Raw genomic sequence first — 24,556 nt, forward strand, 5'->3', positions numbered from 1 at the left:
GTGTGTGCAGCCAAGGGATGCGCGTGAATGTGGTGACGTAGCACGAGGACCAATTGATGCCTGACAAGGGCGGGGGCTGCTAACTCATGGTGCGTTCAAAGAAACTCGTACTTTGTGTTTTTCCTTCCTGTGAAGTCATACCAGTTCGATCTGGTACGAGTTCACGGGTCGGAAGTTACGAGTGGCCGTTATAGGGAACTTTCACAGACAACAGGATGGTAAAAACACAAGCTACGGGTTACCTGGAACGCTACCAAGTCGTAGTTGTGACTTGAAGCTGTAACTTACGGTTTCAAAAGCCTGCCTTGAACGCAGCATTAGCCGAAACGGCCGTGAAGCTGATATCTGCTTTAACCACTTGATAACCCGGAGGAAGATATCACTCACTTGAACATCCCACAGAGTCTGCAACAAGAGATAATTACAGCTAGTCCTACAAAATGAGATCTGAATCTACAATAGTTTGGTTCAGCGGTTTTCAAAGAGCCTCAAGATAAGTCTGAGGGTTCATAATGTGTTATTCAAAAATAAAGACAATGCTACTACACATGATGTTTGTGTTGCTTCTTTTTTTTTGCTGAGGTTTGTACAGTGTTCAGTCATTTCATCACTTTGAATGCATAACAAAGTGTTTTTTACATTTAAGCATTTGAGAAGTTAAAAGGGGAACTGAGATCGTGAGCATGATAAGAGGCCCCAGCTGAACACCGCTTCGTTGCCACTAGATTTTTATCAACTTTTTAAAGTTGTTTTTCGTCCTTTAAATCGACTGTATTTGGAAGCAGCAGATCTCAAGGATGCTGTATGTTGCCCGAGTATCACCACATCAGAGTAAATCAAGAATTTGAGATAAACAGCGGTAACAATGGATGTATGACTCACGCCATCTTGGGGTGTATTGCTCCAGTCCTCTCGCAGTCGTAGATGATGAAGCTCCCAGATACCACAGATGTGCCATTCACTTTTATCGCCAAAGAAACAGTCAGATGATCTGGGAAAAAAAACAAAGGCATGTAAACAAAGCTGCATGTGTCAAGCATTCGAGATGGTATCGGTGTCATAACACAAACAAGACAGCGAGACGTCCTCTAGCATGCAGGTCTTTGATAGATGAAAGGGGAAATTACATTTGTTGTAATAAAGCTCAACATCTTGTAAATAAATAAAAAAAACAACAGAAACACATACTGTAACTGTACTTGTATTGTGTGAACAAACATGGCTGGCAGCTTTGATACACAGCCAATAAAGGACTGCTTGTAGTCTCACCTGTGCCAGGAAGGATCGGTTGGTAGTTTACTCGAGGGAGCAGGGGACAGGTCTGAATCTGAGCGGGACCGGAGTCCAGGTGCACTGTGGCAGCTGTCGAAACACCCGGCCCATATTCACACTCCACCCGGGAGCCGACCAGATCGGGAACACTGCCATTTATCAGGATTCCTACATCCTACGATAGGAGCAGACATAGGTGCGTGAGTATTAATAGCTGCTGATCTCCATCCTAACAGAAATTAATTAGAAATTCAATTCCACATGCCCACACACGCCCTCAAAATCCAGTACATGGACACTTTAGTCTTTGGTAAAGGGGAAACAGCGCTGGCATAACTTCTAGTTTGTTCAGGAGTTAAGGCAGAGAAATAGAAAAAAAAACTAAAGTGCAATGAAGAAACAGATGGCACAGTGCTAGATTCACATCTAAATCTGGCTACGTGATGAAGTATGACAGACGAATAATGAGAAACATCGCACCTCACTGACATGACTGAAATTCAGCTAAATTATTTCAATGTGAGAAGAAAAGAGTGGTGGGGGGTAGGCAGGGAGGAAAATCAAGAGCACATATTCTGTGGCTCAGCAGATACAAGTGGAGTGAAGTGGAGTGGTCGGTAACATGTGCTAACAAGTCTTAAAAATCTGCTCTATTGTTCGTTGGAATTGATCATTTCCTGGCTCGGGCTCTGACTTCCTGCCTGCTGCTTCCTGTTTAGGTGGACAACCTTGAGCCGAGCTTCCTGTGACTCTGCAGGATGCCGATGATCAGGCAGCTGGTGGATCTATTACAGACCAGCCGAAATGACCTACATAGCAAGCAAATATCCACAATTAATGAACCAATTAATGACCTGTCGTCTCTCAGCCTCCTCTAATTATGGGCTGTAATTAAAGGTCAAATATATTCCAAGTGTCAGAATTCAGTGAGCTAATTATCACATTGTTATTATGCTTCTGTTACACGATACACTGACTGGCGGAAATGATTGAAAACAACAGTTTACGCGCTATAGCACCAAGCGTGATGCAGGCACTCATTTCGCCAGGATATATAATCCTGCCAGGTTTGATTAAAATCACTGCGGTGGTGTTATGTAGCACTCAATATGTGACTGTTTCTCTGTGTCCCACATTCATGCTCTGGGAGATGTAGGTGAAGTGTTTAAAATGACACTTTATGACAGGTGTTCATCTTGCAGGTTGTGGAAATAAACTCAATTTTTCATTTGCAGAAACAAGTGTGAAGGTGACTGGTGTTGTTGCTAATTTTAGAGCCACTGTCTGTCATAAGCTGTAAGTTAATACTTTCATCACAAGCATTAGACTGTATACTAAACTTCTATCTATCTATCTATCTATCTATCTATCTATCTATCTATCTATCTATCTATCTATCTATCTATCTATCTATCTATCTATCTATCTATCTATCTATCTATCTATCTATCTATCTATCTATCTATCTATCTATCTAACTATCTATCTATGTGTATATATTTAGTAGAGTCGGCTGCAGCTGCAAACAGTGTTGGCGTGACTTTATCAGCTGGGTAATAATAATAGTGTGTTTAATAATAGTGAGAGGTGTCGGATTATACAGGTGGTCGTGGCATATTCTGTTTCATCGGCTTTAAATACACTGTCCCCACTGACCGTAGCAGCAGTTGTGTGTATTTGACCTATGAAAAAGGGGGTCGAAGGCAACAACAATGTGAATGGAGCAGATGATACCTTGATGTCTGCCGAGATGCTGATTTCTGGGGGGGTCAGGGTCATGGACGGACACTGCTGCGGGCCCTCGCCCATGCTGATCCAAGAGCGTGCCAACAGCCCCTGGGTGCACTCCTTCTGGATGGAACATCTGCACAGAGAGCAACAGAGAGAAAGTTAATCAAATATATCTGGGTATTTCATATTCAATGATTATATTTTGGTTTATGTTGCAAGAAGACTTCATTATTATTATCATTTTTGGATGTTTTCTGCATTTTATATATGTTATGGTAAGTTTGTGTTGAAATGTCAAGAAACCAACATCCAGATGTTACAACAACAACACAGTTGTTTTGGGTAGCCTACACAGAAAAACTTGGCAGCAGATGAAAACTTGGCGTAACTTTCAGGTTTTTCCATCAGCACATCTGTGCCATATCATAGTACGATCATCTCCCATATAGAAACTGCCTGTCAAAAGCTAGAGCTGGTAATCGAGACTCAGCCAGCCGCTGGACTATACCACACTGGTGTGTGACTACAGAGTTTTAGGGTCAACGTTTTATCCTTTGCGGGGAGAGCACGAACTTTTGTGTTTTCATTTCATTTCAGGACTTGACGAATTCTCACCGCTGGGTTTCATGGTCCGCTTCCCACAGATTTATGAGGTGCTCTGGTCTCCTAATGTCACATTCAGACCTCGGCTGTCAGTTTGTCTGGCTCAACACAAGAGACTACTTGACTCTAGGTCACACACATTGCTATGGCAACCCATCCCGCAGGCACTGGGATCAGGGGCCAGTTACCGATACTTGAATAAAACAAAAAAAACAAGCGATTCTTTACGTGCATGGACCAACAGTGGCTCCATGAATGTGTGTTTGTTTGTGTGGACATGCGAGAGTGTGTGTGTGTGCGCTTCTATGTGACTATAATGTATGTGCAGCACAGAGGGATTGTATGAGGGCATTCAACAAACAAGGTGGCCCCATACTCTGACTTCTGCTTCACTAATGAACTTCACCAGCCGTTGGCACAGAGCTTAGTTCATGTGCGGTGCAGACTGGAAGGACAAAGTGACCTCAGAGTAAGGAGAAACCAAACAGCTCCCATTTAGTCCTAACGCCACATAATGAGTTTGGCACATCCCACTTCCCTCGCACGTTCACCGTTGTTTTAAAATACAGCGTGTGCTCCGTGTGCCCGCATGTCTGTAAATGTGAGCATTTGTGACCGAGGAGAGTGAACGTCCAGATTCTCAGTCCCATTGGCACTGATGGACTGAGCGGGGGCCATGAGGTCAGCTGCTGAACTAAAAATAGAAGAGAGTGGCTCTGGAAGCCACACAAAAAATCCCCTCGACACAAACAAACTCATAAACTCTGAACGCATTCTCAGGAAACTCGACAGTCACACTACAGTGGATTCACGGATAAACAGTCTGATGGGCTGAAATTATATTACTTGTTTAGCTATTGATTTGATTTTCGATTTTGAAAGCTGTTCTTTGAGTGAGTGAGCACAGAGACTGAAATGATCCGAAATGATGCATCTAACTTCTCAGTTGGTTCGGTCCGCCACTTTGGTCTGGACTGAACTGTTTTTATAGACATTTGCAGTCAACTGTGAACGGACCCAAACAGATCTTCAATCCAGGACCATCATCAGATAAGAAATGTTACTTTGATTTATGTCCAAATACATGGAAAATATATCACATTTCGTGCTAATTAACAAATAATAACATGCAAATTTCACTCAAATAAAATGCTTACTTTCCAGCAGAGTGAGGATGTTAGCTAGCTGTTAAATTCATGACAAAGAAACACAAGCAAGACCTATAACACAGCGTCCAGTGCCTTTCAGATGTGACACATTTCAGTCACTGTTCATTCATAGATTATTGAACTTTAATTCACCAGCCTCTGTCTTTGAGATCGCAATTACACACATTTGTGATTTGAGATATACTTTGAAACTCAACTTCCTCCAGGGATCCAATGGGTCAGATGGGTCAGCCTTCCTTGTTTTGCACGTAGAAGAATATATTTAGATTATCCAGTAAACTCCAGATTTTATCTTTAAGTACTGAATACCTCATAAATGCCACTTGGTATAAACTGAAGCAGGCATCCAGGAAACTTCATCGTGCCATCGCCAAAGAAAAAGACACAAAGTCTCTGATGAACATCAACAAACAGCACGCGAGTTGTAACAACTGGCCTGCAAATGCACTAAATCACTCACGTAATCATATTTCTTCCTGTCTCTGCTTTTTTCTATTTGTTCCTAAAATGCAGTCATGACTCGCCTTCTGACTCCAACGACAATTTGATCAAGCGCAGCAGTGTGGAGCAATAAATTCAAAAACACTTATCTTTTTTCACAGCAGACGACGTACACACAGACACAAAGATTCCCCTCACCTGCCTCGCAGCAACATGCTGACTTTAAAAGCTTTTCAAACAGCTCCTTAAACTAAACACAGTCAATATATGCAGCTAAAATATGACCCGAGAAAACTCATCACCTCCTAAGTGTCTGTACGTCAGATAAGGTGGCAAGCCAGTGAGACTGTTAAACAGCAGGAGAGCATATGAACTTCAAACCACACACACAGACATAGAAACACACACAGACATACACCCACAGACACACACACACACAAAGTCACTGTGAGACAAGCACATGCAGATAGGCATGATAATTTGTGAATAGCAAAGACTGCACATGACGCATAATTTGATTCAAATAAAGATATTAAAGTGCTTTCTTGTGACATGTGGCAGATTAAACCAGCTCCGGCATGAAAAAAAGTGATCAAGGACTAAGCCGTATCTCTGGCAGAGGAACTAGTTCTCCCTTTTTTCAGACTGAACAGTGCAGACTCCAACGAGCGAGCAGGCATGTATTCATGCTCTCTCTAACATGCAGTCGTGCTGAGAGACGTCACAGTTATGCATAAAATCAAAACGGACGCACGCAGAGACTGTGGTGGCTTCACAGATTGTAGATAGTTCTCTAGAGGTCCCTTTTTTTTCTCCCCTGTCCACAGTGTCTGTAGTTGTATCAGACAGCGGGGTGATGGAGGACACCATCCACCCACACATATCGACCCCCTGATCCCCTGGGCTCTGAGGCCACAGCACCAGCGCCGCAGCCAGCATGACTGGCCAAACAGCGCATCAAACGCACAAATACACACTCATGACATCAGCTCCCTGGCCTTCGAGAGCCAGACAGCGACACACATTCACGCTGACACTTACACACAGGCTTACACACTTTGACATTTCTTTGTCAAAAGAACCAGTGTGCACTCTCCCTCCCACCACCATCATCACAATCAACGCTCCTTTGTAGAGGGATAGAGAGGAGGACAAGGGCACTGGGGGAAGAGGAGGGACCAGGGGGACAGAGAGGGAGGTTGAGAGAGGGATAACTAAATTCACAAAGCTACTGGAAAATATGAGGGCAAGAACGGGAGAAAAGGAAGCCAAAGACGGAGAGGGAATCACAAGGGTAAAAAAAATGCAGCGAAGCGCGAAAGGGACTGGGATAAAGAGACGACAGATAGACAAATAAGGAGAAGAGACAGGGAGATGACAGCAAGACAGCCTGACCACACACACACACTGAGACACACACACACACACACACACACACACACACACACACACACACACACACACACTGAGACACACAAACACACAACTCTCATCAGTTCCACTCTTCCAGCTCTGAATGGCCCCTGGCAATGCCAGAGCCTCCAGAGCTGCAGCACAGCTCATCACAAAATTCACTATCTCATCTGATCTGCTTTAATCACCAAGCAACGAACCATCTCTCTCTCTCACGCACGCACAAACACACACACACCAACATGTAGACAAACAACACCCAAACAAACACAGCTCGACTCCACACATATTCTTCCTAAAAGCCAATGAGCACAGAGCCAGAGAGCCAGTCCTGACAGAGCCACATTAATCACAGTGTGCTCTCGCTCGCTCACAGTAACACTTCAGCCAAGTCACTCCTCGCTGGGCGCTCCCAGCCTGTCACTCCCTCCCCAAACTACCAAAGAACCAAGAGAGCGCTCCAAACAATGATGTTACTCCCCAGTCTGTGGCCTAATGAAAAGCAATTCCGCTCGATCCAACAAGAGCCTTCCAACCCAAAAAACACACACTGTTCCTGCCAAGACTCATTCAGCCCGGCGACATTTTGAAACTGAGAATGAGGCTGATGAAAAGCAGCAAAACGCGTCTCGGTGGTTTTCATTGAATCAAACGCTAGAAGTACCAAAACGACAAGCTGAAATCATTTTATTAAGCCATCAGTCTAATCGTTTATTGCCTCAAAAGCCACAGTATAACTTCAGTCGACCGCTCATGTGAACCAGTCCAGCTGCTTTAACACAGACGGTCCAGGCAGCAGGGCATGTTACCATTTTCTCAGATTACGTCAAGAAAGCATGTGGCGTGTGCGTGACACTGAAACGTATGATAGTTTGATTGAATTATGTTTTACTGGCAGCAGTGGAGAGGCTGGGAGCCACAGAGAAGGAGACAAGGAGGGTTAACTGGATAGAGGAAGAGAGGGAAACAAATGAAGAGTTCATTTGCCAAAGCAGATAAATGCCATTTTTGAAAAAGATGAGCTGATGCTTTTGAATTATTGTTTGCATAGTGTTGTTTTCAATAAAGCTTTATTTTTTTGTTGTTTTGTTACGTCTCATCTCTTTGGTCAAAGCCACTCAACTTTGGTTTGACTGATATAGCCTGGTGTAAATAATAATTAAAAATTGTTTGGACAATTTTGCTTCTGCTTTTGCAAATGAACTCTTCAAATACAGTGTGGTTTTTTGTGTGTGTGTGTGTGTGTGTGTTTTGTACCTGTTCTCAAGTGTACACCAGCCACAGTGGGCGTCAGATGCTCCCAAACAATCACTGCAGCTCCTCCACTGGACACAATCTGCCACCTTCACCCTCAGCATCTGTACAACATGGCACAAAAACAAAACAGTTCAGATGAAATCGACAGATTTTTAGATGAATGCTAATTCTGGAACAACTGACAGATAATTACCCAACAATTTTCATAATCAGTTACATAATCAGAGTATTGTTTCAAACACCGGTTCGAGCTCTTGTCTCTACTATGTCATTTGAATGTTTAGGGGTTTTGCACTACAGGTCAGATGCAATTTTTAAAAATATCATGCTTTTATTAACCAAATAATCAGTCAGTTAATTCCCCCCAAAAAGGAAAAAGATAAGGCATCAGTTGCAGTATTAATCCAACATTAAAGTAGAACCGCTGTTTAACATGCAGTAGCCTAGATATCATATAATGGTGTTTCAGGCTGATATCAGTGAGCAGTCATCATCAGATTTTTTGAATATACAATACAGCAATACTGCAGTTATAACTAAAAGTGTGTTATAAACCATTTATTAAGCAGAGGTGCTAGTGTGAGTATCTAGTGACTGGTAGTATCTGTAAGTGCAGTTAAATACCACGTGTCCCAGAAGTCTTGAGGAAGTGAAACACACTTTGACCAGGTATTTTGTCATAAATCCAACAGAGGAACAACTCGTATATGTCTCACTCACACTATACTGTAGGTAAACTGAGGTACAGGCAGTGTGAACTGGCTGAAGTCATGAAAATCGTACGGATTATTACTTTAAAGTTAAGTGTTACTAATAACATCACATGTTGCATTCCAGCGTGCTGTGGATGATCGCGTTTGCCACGTCAGAGGCTGAAAAGAGCTTCTTCTCATCAGTGTGCATGTCAGACCACCGGTTCCTGCAGAGCCAACTCGCAATCAGATGCTTTTTTTTTTTTGCAGTGGACAACAGAAGCGCCGGAGATGCAGCCACATCCTGTCCCGATTGTTTCAAAATGCAGCAGAGGAAACTACTGAAGGTCTAGACGCGTGGGTATCTTTGCCAAATATCTGCAAGTGTTCGACTAAATTGAGGTTAGGAGGCTTCGGCAGCCGTGAATGAGTTCTGATTGTGGCTATTATGATCCGTCCGATGTGCTGACATGAATAAATCAGTGACGGAGGCGGATTGAATCAACACGCCTCAGAGGGCTGAAGCCTGAAGCCTGAAGCCTGAAGCTGCGTTCTTACGTGGTGAGAGGTCATGAGATAAAGGAAGTTCCTGTCGTTGGGGTCAAAGGTCATGATGTGGTGGACGGCCTCGCTGGCTGGCAGCTTCAGGGTCCACTGATTGGCCAGGGTCATGTTCGCCAGCAGGGTCAGCTGTGAATCAGAGCAGAGGACACAGGTTGGATCAGATGCAGAATAAACACGTTCTCGAGGTTGATTCAACAAGGAAAAGTCAACTGAGCTTGCTTCACATCTCAAATATTGAGAACTGCTCAATATAACCGCAGTTGCTCTGTGTTCATCAGGCAGCTCGGTGAGGGTAAATTCAGGGTCTTGTTCATTAACACGTCAGAAAAAAACAGCTTTACTACCTATATATATTGATGGATTTATACCAGAACCTTTCACATCCACTTCACAGCTCTAACTTTGAGCCAGCAGCTACCAGCAGTGAGCACTGATGTGTTTTCTCAAGATATATATATGTATATTCTTAAATGTGGAAACTTTGGCTCCTCTGAGCCTGACCGAGATTCACAAAACACCACAGAAAGTTCTCATTGTTTATGGAATTAATGTATAAACAACAGCTGCCAGATTTAGTGACGTGTATTTATCTTTTATTTCAAAATATTTTTTACACGCTCAACCTTCTCAAGTATATTTTAGGAGGCCCTTTGTTCAAGCAGTGTGCTTAATCTTGCTCCCCTAAAGCAGTGATTTATCTACACACTGGCCTTCCTACAACTCAAGATAATGAAACGGGTGACATGTTCTCACGTACGCACAAACATACACACGCACACAGGCACACAGACACACACACACACACACACGGAGCTGCGTAGAAAAACAAACTGTGCTGAGTGAGACTTCCTGTCACGCAGACAGTGAAAGCTCTTATTTCTGCGATTTGTCGGGTCTCCCTTCAGTCGAGACATCCTGCCATCCCGAGGAGCTGGCAAACTGACCAGCATCTGGAGACAAGCACAGGCTGTGTCACTTCTCCATCCGCTGAACACACACAAACACGCCGTCACACACACACACACACACACAGACACACACAGACACACACAAGACAAAACCATCACCACCCACTGAGACGTGCTGGTTACTGTTAAACCAGAGCAGACAGAAGCTTAGTGAACCATTGGCTTGTGATGAGAGGCATTATCTCAGCCTCCAAATATCACTGTCGTTTTTTTGGTAACAACACCACCCACCCACCCATTCACAAACACACACACACACACACACACACAGACATATATATATACGCACACATTTCTGCCTTGGAGATAGTGAGCAGCTGTGCTATGTCTTCACCCCACACCCCAGTGACTACAAACACATGAGGAGAGTGACACAGAGAGCGGCGAGTCAACAGCAGCCCACACACCTGGACAGGGAGCAGAAAGGGGAGCGGGGAGGAGGAGGAGGAGGAGGAGGAGGAGGAGGAGGAGGAGCAGCGGCACAGAGCGCCACCAGGTCAACCAACAAAACACCTGCTGTACTGGCAGGTCGCTCTGACTCTATTCTCTGTCTATCTGCCTGAAGATGAAAGACCCTATTCAACCAAGGAGTGCTCAGCTGCTCTGTGCTCATTCTCTCTCTATGTGTGTGTGCTTCTTTGTGTGTGTGTGTGTGTGTGTGTGTACCTGGGTGTAAAAAAAAAAGGGGGAGAATAAAGACGCACAGAGGTGGGGCAGGAGAGAGGGAACAAGGGAGGAAGAGATAAAGTGTGTTTGTTTGTGAAATGAATCAAAGGGCCTTTTATATGCGAGAGTGAGTAAAAGAGAGAGGGGACAATGAAGCGATGAACTGAAGGAGTGGAGGAGAGGACTGACTGAGGGAGCAAAATTGGACGAGAGTGAGTGAGATAAAGGCAGACGCTGCGAGAGGCAGAAAATGGAAGTCAGCTGTAATGGGGAGGGAGAGACTTCATTAAAAAATGCATGTAATTACAAATTACTTCACTGAGGGCTCTCTCAAAGACAGTAAAAGAGGCCTAACTTAATCTCAACCACTGTTCCCCTGTGTTTAGTCTGAGCCAAACTCGCAGTCAGAATCACATTACACACACTAACAGCACCATTAACCTCTGTAACAGCTCTATCCTCAGGGCACACACACACAAACACAAGCACACACACACGAAGAAGCACACATACACACCCATAGATGCTGCCACACACACATACACACACACAGAGAGAGAGACACAGACAGAATGAAAGACACATAAATGCTAAAAAGCACAGAGCCTGTTGTTGCCCAAGGTCACAGAAACACAACTCTCTCTGTGTAACAAGGCTGACACACACACATACACACACACACGCCAGGAGGACACACGTGTGGCACATAATCACAGGGTGTGTGTTCATCTGAGTAAACACATGAAATCACGAAAACCTCTCCTGCGTTGGCCTACAGACATGGTCAAACACCTGAAAAACAAGAGTCAAACCCTCAATCAAGCGAAACCGACATACACACAAACACAAACAAACACACTCATACACACAGTTGCTTACACCGCATCCCCCCCGACCGGTGTTGCTGGTAGTGCATCTGGTATAAACTATCCAAAAAACCAATTACAGCGCGCTCAGCTGGGGCTAAAAAGCAGTATACCTTCATCTGGGGAGGAAAACAAGGAACACAACACCCCGTAAGCAGAGTGCTTTTATTGTTGTAAAAGGTAGCGAGCTATTGCAACGCAGTGGGGTCAGAAAGCTCTCAGAGTCAGTTTATGTTGTTCCCGCAGACAGCTGAGAAGAAGCTCGCAGGCAAGGCAGGCAGGCCGCTACTTAGCAAGCCCAGTCGGGGGTGACTAGGAATGTGGCTGAGACAGAATCAAGGAATGCCGTTAATTAGATGGGAAAAGGTTTTCACAAGCCGGACCCACTGCAGATGCTCGAGAGCCGAAGTCGCAGACCAACGCATGGCAGGGAGGCAGCCGCTGACTCATACGTCGTCAACCGACCTTGTTAAACTGCTCTCAGTTGATCTCTCAAACAATGAGTCTCGGGGAACATTTAGTGCACATGTTTTAAAGGGATAGTTCACCCAAAATTCAAATTTCACTCATTATCTACTCACCCTCATGTCAACTAAGAGCTGGGAGAATTTTCAGAGTCCTCCGTGCCTTCTCTGAGCTACGGGGGGGTCAGCGCAGCAGTATTTGTCCATATAATGGTTGTGAATGGATACCACTTTTCTTCGTCCAAAAAGACACACCAAAAAACATCCAAATACCTCCATACTGCTCGTCTGTAATGTCCCTCTTGTATTGAAGCCACAACGTGAGAAATTGTTCCGAAAAAATTAAATAAGTCTATATTTTAAGCTTGTTCGTAGCGGAAGCTCCCAGTATCTCGTGTGATTTGCACTGACCGGCAGGAATAATTTCTCATGTCGGGGCTTCAGTACAAGAGGGACATTACAGACGAGCAGTATGGAGGTATTTGGATGTTTTTTGGTGTGTCTTTTTGGACGAAGAAAAGTGGTATCCATTCACAACCATTAGCTATATGGACAAATACTGCTGCGCTGACCCCCCCCTGTAACTCAGAGAAGGGACGGAGGACTCTGAAAATTCTCACAGCTCTTAGTTGACATGAGGGTGAGTAGATAATGAGTGAAATTTGAATTTTGGGTGAACTATCCCTTTAAGGTTATTAAATGGGCCAGGTTCGGGGCGATGTTGTATGGAGGGAGGGGTGGTGGTGATGGTGACATCGCTGAGAACCAGAATCAGATGAAAGGAGACATTCCTGTTTGCTCTGGACGAGGCTCTGAGTGTTTCATCACACACCTAAGTTTGGTTTATTGAAAGACTCAGCAGCCACATCAGAGCGGGACTATGCAACTGTTCCTGTTATAGTTTTTCCAGGCTTGAGGGCCCAATCACATTAAAAATATTAACTCAACTCAGTGGTGACCATGTGCTGCAACTGCGTTATTACCTGGGGTTAGTTTATAAAAAGTTTCATTCTTTGTTCACTGCATAGGTTCAGTGTGTGTGTGTGTGTGTGTGTGTGTGTGTGTGTGTGTGTGTGTGTGTGTGTGTGGGTGGGTGTGTGTGTTCATTCTTATGCATCTCACCTTACGAAGTCGTCCATTACTGGTCCCTAGGAAAACCACAGTGTGGTTGTGAACATTGTCCACAGAGACTGAACTAAGGCCTGAGTATTCAAACAGAGGAATGGCCCTCAGGGGCCTCCGTAGGGCCAGTGGGTGCTGCAGGTGGGCCGCACCACAGTCCAGCTGCTCGGGCTGCAACTAGAACACAGAGAAAGAGAGAGAGAGCAAGAGGGAGAGGGGAGAGAGATCAGTCCTCATCAGCTTTCATATAGGAGCTTGCCATAAAGATTAGAAAACAGGAGAGAACAAAGCAGGAAAAAAGAGCTGTGTGATGAAAGTGAAGTGGAAAACAAGAAGTGATAGCAGCTATCACAATGGTGCTGCTCATTCTCCTAAATCACTTTTTAGACATCTCAGTGAATACTTGAAAAGGGCTTACAAGGGTCTTCAACACTCATAAGACTCTGCTTTTGTCAAATCCTCAGCAGGCAATGATAAAACATTAGTGCCACGCTTGGATGAGCACCAGGATCTATTGGGAATTCTCTGAATATTTTAGAGCACGCAGAGGCAAAAAAAAAGAAAAGAAAAAAGAAAGACAAAGAATTAAGCACAGTGGATATTTGTAGAGTCGTTTCCCACGGGCCCTTCTGCTCACGGCCTTGTCTCTCTTATCTCAAATTGTGTCTGGCTTTCCCTCAGTGCTGGCCTTCAGACTGTTGACTACAAAAAAGATCACATTTCAGCGGTCATGGCAACAAAAATGCTCAACGTAAGACAGACTAACTTTATTCTGAGACGAATAAGTAGGTTGTATTACAGCGAGACGAGAGAGAGAGAGAGAGAGAGAAAAAAAATCTAAGACGCTTTGAACTGAGCACTTGTCTATCTCTGCAAGGCCTTCGGGGCCGACAGATAAGATTCAGAAAACTGGTCACGGGAGGAGTGGCCCAGGGGCCAGCGCCAACAAGGCAGTGCCATCGAGGAGGGCAATCGTCTGACCCGACACCACAGTGGTCGCGGGACAGTCTCCTTTGACCCCGGCCCTGTCACTCAAAGCCACCGCAATGAAAAGCTGGAATTTGACCACATTCCCATAAAACTGTGTAAAGCCTTCTTTGTCTTTTATATCAGCAGATATCCATATCCATAAATCAGAGGGTGCAACTATAGCACAGAAATGTAAAGAAAAAAAAAAACTTTCTTTGAGAGCAAATATTTTTGTGGTATGTGAATAGTAAAGCATGTAATTAAAAACACAAGATAATCTAACCATGTGTTCATGACAAAGCAGCTATTTATTCACCAGTTTTTTGGCAGAGTTATTTAAAGAAGCGTACATGCATTAAAGGAAACATGTCTGAGGTTTAACTGAAAAACATCCTCAACTATTGACCCTGATCCTCTGCTCATGTCTGATAAGACCAGGGAGCTGCTGGATGCGAGAGGAGTCTCACCCTTCCCATAACCCTGGGTGTGGCTCTGGAGCATCTTTCCAACTATCATGACCTCTGCTCGTGACATGGGAGATCCTCTCTGCGAATCATGAGCCTCGGGGCTAAAGAGGATAACCGGCTTGTAAGCATAAATGGGAACTGTCAGATATTTACAGCAAGTCATGAGTGAGGCTTTCTCATTTCATACATCCTGAACAACAGCAGTGCAGGGCTGCAGCTTTCATAAATCAGACCACTGAGAAGCAGGTTTATTCGCCCACATATGTTTAGGTATGCAGGCACGGTGGCTCTGGTTTGCAGTAGCAGAGGTCATAAAAAAAAGGTGATAAATAAAACCTCCAGTTTCCTTCATCTACAGTCCTGGGACAACCAGGATTATGTTAACGAAAATAACTCAAGGATAAGAAATCAAAACATAAATGTGATAATAAAGCATCTAATATGTCAAATAAGGTGGAAAATCTACTGGTGAGGATAACAAACTGTCTGTTATTCCCTTTACTGTGAATGTTAACTGTGCTCCATAGTGCTGCTGAGTGTAGTTTATACAAAAACTTCAAGTCAAGTGGAACTATCTCAAGTGCAGTAATAAACGTCTTTGTCAGTGTGTCTGTTAAATTCACTAATTTGACAAGAAAATTGAATTACAGGATGAAACTTGATTAAGGGTGAGAGAGACTCATGTGTGCTCCTTACCACCAGATTTCCCTTCTTGACGCAGGCTGCCCCGGAGCCCTGGATAACGCTATCCAGCACTTGAACATCGCTGCTGGGGGTGTTGGAGCAGTTCCTGCGGCCCTGTCGGATCTCCTCCTCGATGTCTCCAAACTTGAAGGCGCACACGGCAGACTTTCTGTCCGTCTGCCTCTCCTTAGAAAACACTCCAAACAGGTACGGCTCGGTGCCCGGCGCGTCTTCCGTGTGGATCTCCGCGGAGTACACGGACACCATCCGGTTGTAAATGTTCCCGTTGTATCCACACTGCAGAGGCATCTGGATGTAGGACTCTGTGAGCTTCCTAATCTCCGGCCCCCCGGAGGATTTTCGGGGGTTTTCTGCATCCAGACAAATCCTGGCGAGGATGCTGTTGGGCTGACTCTCCTTGTGGCCCGTTTTCGCGTCATTATTGAAGGCGATGTATGAATAAGTCTTGTGGATGAAAGCGTGGACGAAGTTCAGCTTGTTTTTGGTTTTCACCTCTTGTTTGATCTTGAACACGTTATCCTCCGAGGGGTTAATGTCATAGGTGAAAAGTCGGGATAAATCCTTGACGTTCAAGGAGCGGATGGCGATCTCCGGGGTGTTTTCGAAGCGCAGGTCCTCCTTGCTGTGATTCTTGGGGAAGTATTGGGTACCAGCCCCGGTGTACGTGGCCCCGACGAGGAGCCGGGTGGTTCCCCCGTGGCTCTTGAGGATGAGCCCCACGGTGGACGCGTTCGGGTGATTGGCAGCGATGTTGAGCATGCTGGGGAAAACAGTCTTCTCGCCCTGAGGTGGGAACTCCACCGCAATCTCCGAAATATTATCCATTTTCCTGAGCTCACAGAAGCCCTGATACACGGATCCACACACCACCACGACCCCTTGCTCTCGATCCAGTTTAAGGAGCTTGTTGTAGTTGTCGGTGAGGGATTTAGGATGCTCGCACGGAGCCTGGGGCAGCTGTGGCGCATGGCACAACAGGTTGTCCTCCACCGGCCCCGTCCGCTTCTCCACCTCGATGCCCAAGGTGCCGTTCAGCTGGTAGACCGTGTTGACGGTGGCCAGGTAGACCTTTCTGGACACCGGGTCCACCACGAAGTTATTGGTCTGGTTTGGAGACGGGAATGCCTGTTGGATGTGCAGCGCGCTGGCACTCCGGCGCGTCTCCAAAGCCAGGACGCCGAGGAGCAGAACAGCTATCTCTATCGAAGGAGGCATTTTTCCTTCTGACCGGCTTCCGCGTGTTCTGTGCCGAGGGGTGCATTGAGCAAAGACAAAATTGTGTGTTTGTTCCGACTGCGACAATCCGAGAGGAAAGGCTGTTTCCTGCTCAACGCCTAGACCCAGAATGACGCGATAAGCGAGTCGTGCTTCCTTTTTCAGGCAGCCTCCTCTGTCCCTCTCTGCCCACTGTGCGGCTCAGCAGCCTCTCTCCTGAAGCGCTCAGCCACAATACCTCATTGAGATTTTTTATGATCTCCAAACAATAGACTATACTCGTGACAGACAGCCTGGTTGAAGTTAATTTGTCCATGCGCAATTTTTTGGATCAAGTCACACCCTTAAGCCCTCACTAAAGGTAATCAAACTTGTTACAAGTCATGTTTCAGCCATGTTCATGAAACAGCTGGTTCACGGATTAGGAATTATAAGAAGTAGCAAAAATATTTAAAAGTAAAGCTGGCTTTATAGGGACAGGAGTGTCAGCGCCCATCTATTCAGGAGTGGCCATTCCTCCCTGTGATGCCACCTCCCATCTGTCAGGCCACTGCGCTGTGATCGATCGCTGTACAATTATCAGACCTAATTTTACCTGAATGTCATTTTTCATTTGATCCATCTGCGTTTGAAACTAATTTGTTCTTGTCCTACCACATATCGAATATTAAGTTCATTTAAAATACGAATTCATTTAACATAAGGTGGAGTCGTGTCCGGTGCCAAACGAAGTTGTGTTGACCTTCTACCTTTCCTTTCAAGATGTGCCACTTGATGAATCTCCACCCCTGCGTGGTTCCGCTCATCTCGGGGTTAATGGCGGGTCATGGTCCCACCTCCTGTGCTCCCCACTCTCCTCGGCTCTCAGATTAGTTCTGCAGATCCGGAGGGTTCCGTTTTGGGCACATACGGCGCAGTAAGCACCGTGAAAGTGCTACCAGATGGGCACATCAGCACACCTTTCCTGTTTCTGACATCCACATCTATCCAACATAGCTTTCTTGCGCGCTTTACCTCATAAATATTCAAGCGCAACACATGCGCCCCCACTCAAAAATGCACGAATATGGTTAGCATTTTTTTTGTCTGAGGATGGAGTGTGCATATGCTCACATCTCTGAATAGAAATGAATGATCCCTTGTAGGGGAAACGAGCACGAACGTGTCTCACACTGCATTAATCAGTTTGCAGGCCAACCCGTGAAGTGTTATCTCTGAAATATCATGCAATAATTAGAGTTGATGCTAAATCGTGCGCAATCGCCTGTGCCTATTTACTGTGGACTCCTTAGGGGGGGAAAACTCACTCTCTCTCTCCCCTCGCGGCTCCCCCGTCGCCACTTGCAGCTTTCAGTAGGGCAGATAAGTGCGCCCCGTGTTTACCTTGGCGCACAGCCACGCGCATCTATCTGGCAGGGCAGAAAAGGAGGAAAAGCGCTCTGATAAAGTGCAACATAATGACCCCACCACCACACACATACACGAACGCGCACACAACTGCACTCTGCACAGTGACCGAGCCGCCAGCAGTCTCAACAGTGTGTGCGCGCGTGCTTACGTGCGTGCGTGAGAGCGCGAGCCTCAGCAGGCAGCGAGGAGGCGAACATGAGGTCCTGCAGGGATAAGGCACAGTGTGGGTCAGAGCTGTCAGCATCAGATATCAGCGGCGAGGTGTGACTGAGTGTTGCGGTTTGGTGCTGCTCAATCAAACACATCCAATGGAATTAAGCTGTGTGTGTATGTGTGTGTGAGGGAAAATAGTTGAATAAAGTGGGGGGTAGAAACGGTCTCTCCTGTGTTTTTAGTGAAAATATTGTCCCCGGTGGCCCAGTCTGGCTTTTGGCAGTGTAAGACTGCGGTTAAAGGAGCCTTCCACCCAACCTGTTTCCTTCCTGATAAGAAGCGCGGCACCCTTATGTGTCCAACAGCTCAAACCACCACCACCACCACCCCTGAAACAGACCATTCACTCACACTGTGTAACAGCCATGGGAAAAACATCAAGTGGATACAAGGCAAAAGATCTCCATCTAGTGGTCACACGACGAACCTGCAAGAGGACTTTGACACCACACTTGCACTCTCACACACATACACTCACACACAAACACACACAGGGAGAGTGTTTAATTAAAACAAGTCACTCAAAAAAGAACAAAAAAATAGTAATGGCACGTGAGTTAGTCAGGAATGCACTTTATTTATTCCACACTTAGAAAAGGACGTCAGAAGGCACTAGAGTGGTTTAGCACACAACCCTACATCATTGGAGAATCTTCAAGGTCACCCTAAGGTCAAAAGTCAGCTCACTCTCACCGTGTATGCTGCAACCGTGATGGCAAAAATTGAAACAGATTAATAAATCTACTTCCTGCCATTTTAATTGCGTGTTTGACGTGAGGGGGGAATCAACTTTGTCGACGTTTTTGACATGGAGCGAGCTAAATTGCTCCGTGTGAGTTTTATCTCTAAGACAAAGATGACAGTGATCCTGACCTGAGTCAACTCGTCTTATCCCACCGAGGACTAATGTCTTAAGAGTGACAACCTTTGAAGTCTCTATCAAAGGTTTCTCAAGCCTCAGTCTGACCTACATGTTATCTAGCAGTGTGCTAAAGTGCAGCTGTACGGTTCAAATGATCGCACTATCTGTTAGGAAATCAGCGTCTCAGCAACGAGGTGCAGTGGTGGACTATTTCATGTGCTGGGTCATCTTGCCGTGTCCTTGGCTAGATGACAAAGAGGGAGAGTGTAAAGACTGGACGCTGAGTGAAAGGAGTTGTACTCAAGGAAACAAGGTGCAGAGACACAACTGAGGATCTAGGGTTCAAGTTCATGTTCATGTTCAGACTGTGAAATCTCTAATAGATTTTCCCTTGCAAATGTTACATCTCCCAAAAAAAAAAAAAAAAGATACATCCTTGGCATCAAGCAGGACATTCATGACCGATCTGGGTAGAAGCTAAACCTGCGGAGCAACTCCCCCTTTCTATCCTCTCAGGTTGGACCCATCGGGTGCACGCCGGGCAACCCTGGGTTAACTAAGGTTTGGCACATGTAGACAACAGAAGGACGGCCACTGAGATAATATGCAGGGAAGAGTGTCTGATGATGAGTGCGATGTCACATACAGGCAGTGTAGGTTTGACTGGCTTGGCAGTGGAGACGACTTGCACTGTAGATATGAAGCAGCAGCGTAACTGTTCCAAATGAGATGGATCTGGAAAAGCACCAGTAGTCTCTTTTTCCCTAACCTGATCAAATCAAATATGAGGGGGAGGAGCAATTATCCTGGCAAAATTGATTTTCCTAGAGCAATGGCCTTTTCTCATTGCTTTTAAAAAAGAAAAAAACTGGCTCCTTTGTAATTTTCTTGATGAAAACATGCAGCTTTGTACACACGCTGCAATACATGGCAGGTGCTTGACAATAGCCAGATGTTCTCCGCGTTCATGTGTGCTGTCTCGATGGCGAGCAGCCTGTTGTAGCTTTTCCCTCTAAAACTGGCCAGTTTTTCTTCTTTTTACATTTCATTAACAATCTCCTCTATATAACACACCTTTTCCTGTTTTACACAAAAAAAAGGAAATAAGTAAAAGCGTGTGATCTGTTGCTATTAGAAATGGTAAGGAAGCACAAAAAAAGTCTCTATCATGACACTCCAAAGCCATGATGGGTCCTTCAAAATGTTCTGTCTGAACAAATTTCATCACAGCAAGAAAGAAGCAACTCCCAGGAAGGTTTTTCAGCCATGGCTCAGATCTACCAGTCACAGCCATATAAGAGTTCACCTCCTAAAGGCAGTCAACCACATTATCACATTTGTATTTCTCTACAACTGGACTGGGCCTTTGGGGCAACACTGCCGGCCCAGTTTCCCGACTAAACTCCCCTTCATGTAGAGTGAGGGAAGCGGAGCGCTACATGATACTGAATAAAATAACATTGAAAATAAAAATAATATTATTAGAAATAATAACATTATAATTGATTAAACTCTAAAGATAAAAACAGTACAATGCTGCATTCTGTGAGGGATAACGACACAAGAGTTCAGTTCAAAAATGTAAACAGTCTTGTCCTTCCTAAATGAAAATCATGAGTGTTCTCCATTGTACTCGGTTTCTTCCACTTTGTCTTGATTCCAGGGCCGTGTCCGAAAGTGCTCAGCCGAATTTTCAGTGCCCGGCCACACAGCCACCTTAATGGCAATCACGTTCTTCAAACATCCCGCACGCCTCTGGCTACAGTTACATCACCTAGCATCATCCAAAGCAACACGTGCCGGCTTTGGTCTGGTCATCCCGGCGGCTGCAGCGCGCGGTGCGTGTAACCCGAGAGAGCGTCCCAGTTTCTCCACAGGAAGGCCAGCAGGAGGATGAAGAGGAGGGTGGAGAGCGTGCGCGAGCGCGTCTTCATCAGGGGGACCACGCAGTTGGCCACAGTTGAGACAAAGACCAGAAGGACAGCCATAAGGGCCAGCAGCACATTGATAAGTTTTCCCAGGAGGGTCCTGGCCGTGGCATTTTCCAGCCCCTCCAACTGGACGACCTGCTGTTGCTGCTGCTGAAGCTCCATCTTAGAGATCCTGGTCTGACAGGCCTCCAGCGCTTCCTGCAGAGGACAAGCGGAAGCAGAAAAGTCAGCCAAGTCACATCCCTCATACAAACTTCTACAAAAACTAAACTATATCACCATCACAGTGCCCACCCACCCGTCATGTCTGTGAACACCTCAGTGTGGGACTAACACACTGCAAACACCTTTGAGAATGAAGCAGTCCAGTTCAACACCACTGCAAATTACAACCTCATTAATAAACATTAAGTTCAATCAACACCTCTCTGACATTGTGAAATTAAAAATTAACATTAACAGCTTCATTTAAGTGGAACTGGTTGAGCTCCTGTCCTATTGGGGCGCATTAAGTTTTACTGAAGTGCCTGATAAAGTAGCCAGTGGGAGCACGTTTATTGGAGCACTACCACCCCCTGCTGTGAGGACGATGAAGTGCAGCGAAGGGCAACTGGAACAGTTAATACACACTTCATAAAGGTATCAAAAAAACATACAAACAAGGAAAAACAGTGTGCCCTCATTGACAACAGGAAATGACTGAAGTAATGTGAGTTATGTACAAGGAAATGTGTATGTTTTGAGCAAACAGACAACCAGATGGACAGACTGGATTTTCTGTCTCATCTTTCTGTGTAAAGTGTAAACAACGAGATGAGATAACGCCTTTAACTGTGGGAGGGTGTGTAGCCACCACAAAGTTTCAGTTTAACTTAATGACGTCTGGTCTGAGCGGCTCACAACTTACTACACAGGACAGTCAGTTAGACGGACCACCAGATATTAAATACATAATGAAATACTGTTAGTAATAAGAATCTCTTCTGAAATCTTTAACCAGTAATGTGGATATGATTCAAATGATTAAAAAAATTCTATTATTTGTTATAAAATATCATTTTGTGTCTCAAGAGGGACAACTCAGTCATATCTGATATCTCTCATTGACACCTTGGCATTGTTGTTGTTCTTCTAGCGAACGGGAACTACCTGGATAAATACAGTGGCAGTTGCTGAGTGGGCTGAGAGGTAACGGGCATGTGATTGGTCGACAGTGTAGGAAGCATACATGACATAAAAATAAAAGCATCACTGAGGAAAATGCCACAGTGAAGCAAACGGGCGTTTGAAAATGCTGACATGAAACTACAAACTACAAAAGGACTGAAACATAAAATAAAATAGGTAAAATTAAGATGTTATGTTATATTTCATGTTATTTTAAAGATTTCAGTTCAATTTTAGTTTGTGTATTGTTATATTTATAATAACATGTCAAGCATGTTGGTGTTTGTTTATCAGAAGTTTGTTGTGCCTTGAAGATGACTCAACCAGTCAGATGTAAGGACCAGAATATTGAACACTTTATCATCCTCACAACATGCTGCCATTCTGTGTCTATTTACAAAACGTCCAATTTTAAGCACAGAGAATAAGAAAAGAAATTGAATTCTGACAGAGCTGATTTTTTGTCGCAGCTAATTTATTCCAGACACTTGGATGTTGTGCTTGTGTGCTTGTGGACAGACGAACCTGGATGTCTCTGGCTCTCTCATAGGACTGGTAGGCGATTTTCTCCTCCATGCTGGCCAGCTCCTGCTTGAGGTTCAGGATCTCGTTCTGGTGAAGCTCTGTCAAGTCGTTCAGCTGCTCCTCCAGACGTTCACACCTGCGCACGGAGACGGAAAAACAAAACGCACACGTGAGAGATTGGCGGCGTTAATTGGCTTAGACCAAGAAACACATGTGGGAATTAGCCGAAACAGACCCCGGAGGCATCTGACCACACGGCACCTGACTGGACTGATGACTTGCCCTGACAAGATTAGGACATGCTTACTCATCTGCTGATCCCACGGGCCAATCAGAGACAGTCGGCAGTATGAGACAGGCCAATGGGATGTGCCCAGCAGGAGGAGATGAAGCTATACTGCTGTTTATTTTGGCAGGCACATACAATTGGATGGATAACATAGGACAAGAATAGAAAGAAACAGCCTCTGTATAGGTCTGCCTGAATTTAACAGCATTATAGAGATTACGAAGAGATTCATAGACTTAAACAGGTAGTCAATGCAAACATTTTATAGCATACTGTGGGGTAGCGGATTGTCTGCACTTGTTTTTCTAATTTTGTGTCTTTCAAATAATGATAATAGCTGATCAGACTCAACAACAGTGTCATACTGTGCTGTGAGACATTTAACATTTTAGACACTAAAAACATATCCATCATTTAAAAAGAATCAAAAGGTTCATCTAAGGCTTTCAGAACGAGTTATTTGGGCAATGGCCAAGAAAATGTCATAATTTATGTTAAACTATAAACTAATTGATTATAAAAACGTTACTGCTTAATTTTACATTGATTGATTAATTGTGTCAGATATAAATTGTTGAACAAAATAAATAACCGTAATTGGCAGGCCCAAGTTGGGACAGTCATATTTTAGGCAGCTCTTGGTTATATACTTCAGTCCTTGAGGACTTACGGACCAATATGATTGGTTCATGAAAAAAAATGTTCCCTGTGGGCAGGCTAAAAACAGCTCCATAGTGATCAGTATTATTTTGGTCTTAGAGGACAAAAACAGCCTGTTTTGGACTCAAATGGACATTTTAGGGAGAAAAATGTTCTTCCCCTATCTCTCCCCCCCTTAACCATTGTCCTGCCTCTTTGCCGACCCTCTTAATCTCTGTGCCTGGTCCTAAGAACATACTGGAGGAATGTGAATGTGTGTTTTTTTAAGGCCAATTGGCCACAGAAGCTTCACACAGATGTCTGAGTCTATATGCAGAGCTTGGACGAGGGCTGAAATAACACTGAAGCTCCTTTCGCACATAGATGACACTTGTGTAGCGCGCAGGTGTGTCTGTCAGTTTAGTGGAGCGACCAGTTTAAATGTAAACTTCACTTCTGTCTCCAAACAATAAAAATGAAAATCCTCTAAAATACAGTGCAGAAGCGAGAGAGGCCAATTTTCTACTGAGTTGAGATGAATGCTAAAAGAACTTGTTAGTCGCTGTATCACTCCTGGTCATGAGGGACACGGCGAGAACAATGAGACTGCCACTCAAAATCTGCATAATGAATAAGGCGGCGGCACATATGCTCCGAGAGTTGAGTATAAAAGCAGCATCTTTATGCGAGCTGTACATGTTTATGGAGATGAGGTCCAGGTCAGGGTTTTGTTTTGATCCAGTTTGAGCAAGCTTTGATAAAGAGCTGTCTGGATCGCACGCAGTGGGAGTGCAGTGCTGTGATGGATGGCGGTGGTACCTTTCTAAAATATGGCCGTTCTTTCCTGATTGTACATGATTGCAAATTCGAGGGGTTTCATTTGTTAACTACAAATGCCTAAGGATGAATGTTATGATACACATGCTCTGTTTGTCT

General features: G+C 44.7%; 2 protein-coding genes across 12 annotated transcripts in view; both read right to left on the bottom strand.

The window, feature by feature from the left end:
* Positions 1 to 16,699, bottom strand: part of plxnd1 (plexin D1) — a 63,858-nt gene extending 47,159 nt beyond the window's left edge. Inside the window, 7 exon segments of the mRNA XM_083974759.1 lie at positions 883 to 991; positions 1,270 to 1,447; positions 3,007 to 3,136; positions 7,887 to 7,987; positions 9,137 to 9,268; positions 13,229 to 13,405; positions 15,361 to 16,699. Of these exon segments, the coding sequence (XP_083830885.1) occupies positions 883 to 991; positions 1,270 to 1,447; positions 3,007 to 3,136; positions 7,887 to 7,987; positions 9,137 to 9,268; positions 13,229 to 13,405; positions 15,361 to 16,584 (2,051 nt within the window). The 5' untranslated portion in view covers positions 16,585 to 16,699.
* Positions 16,700 to 20,066: 3,367 nt separating this feature from the next.
* Positions 20,067 to 24,556, bottom strand: part of tmcc1a (transmembrane and coiled-coil domain family 1a) — a 47,130-nt gene continuing 42,640 nt past the window's right edge. For all 11 annotated transcript variants that reach the window (XM_083974823.1, XM_083974824.1, XM_083974816.1 and 8 more), the window contains 2 exons: positions 22,693 to 22,828; positions 20,067 to 21,198 (listed from right to left, as the gene is read on the bottom strand). In XM_083974823.1, coding sequence (XP_083830949.1) covers positions 20,884 to 21,198; positions 22,693 to 22,828 — 451 coding nt within the window. In that variant the 3' untranslated portion in view covers positions 20,067 to 20,883. The remainder of the gene's footprint in view (positions 21,199 to 22,692; positions 22,829 to 24,556) is intronic.

Source organism: Trachurus trachurus, assembly GCF_905171665.1.
Source record: "Trachurus trachurus genome assembly, chromosome: 7".
Classification (NCBI taxonomy): domain Eukaryota; kingdom Metazoa; phylum Chordata; class Actinopteri; order Carangiformes; family Carangidae; genus Trachurus; species Trachurus trachurus.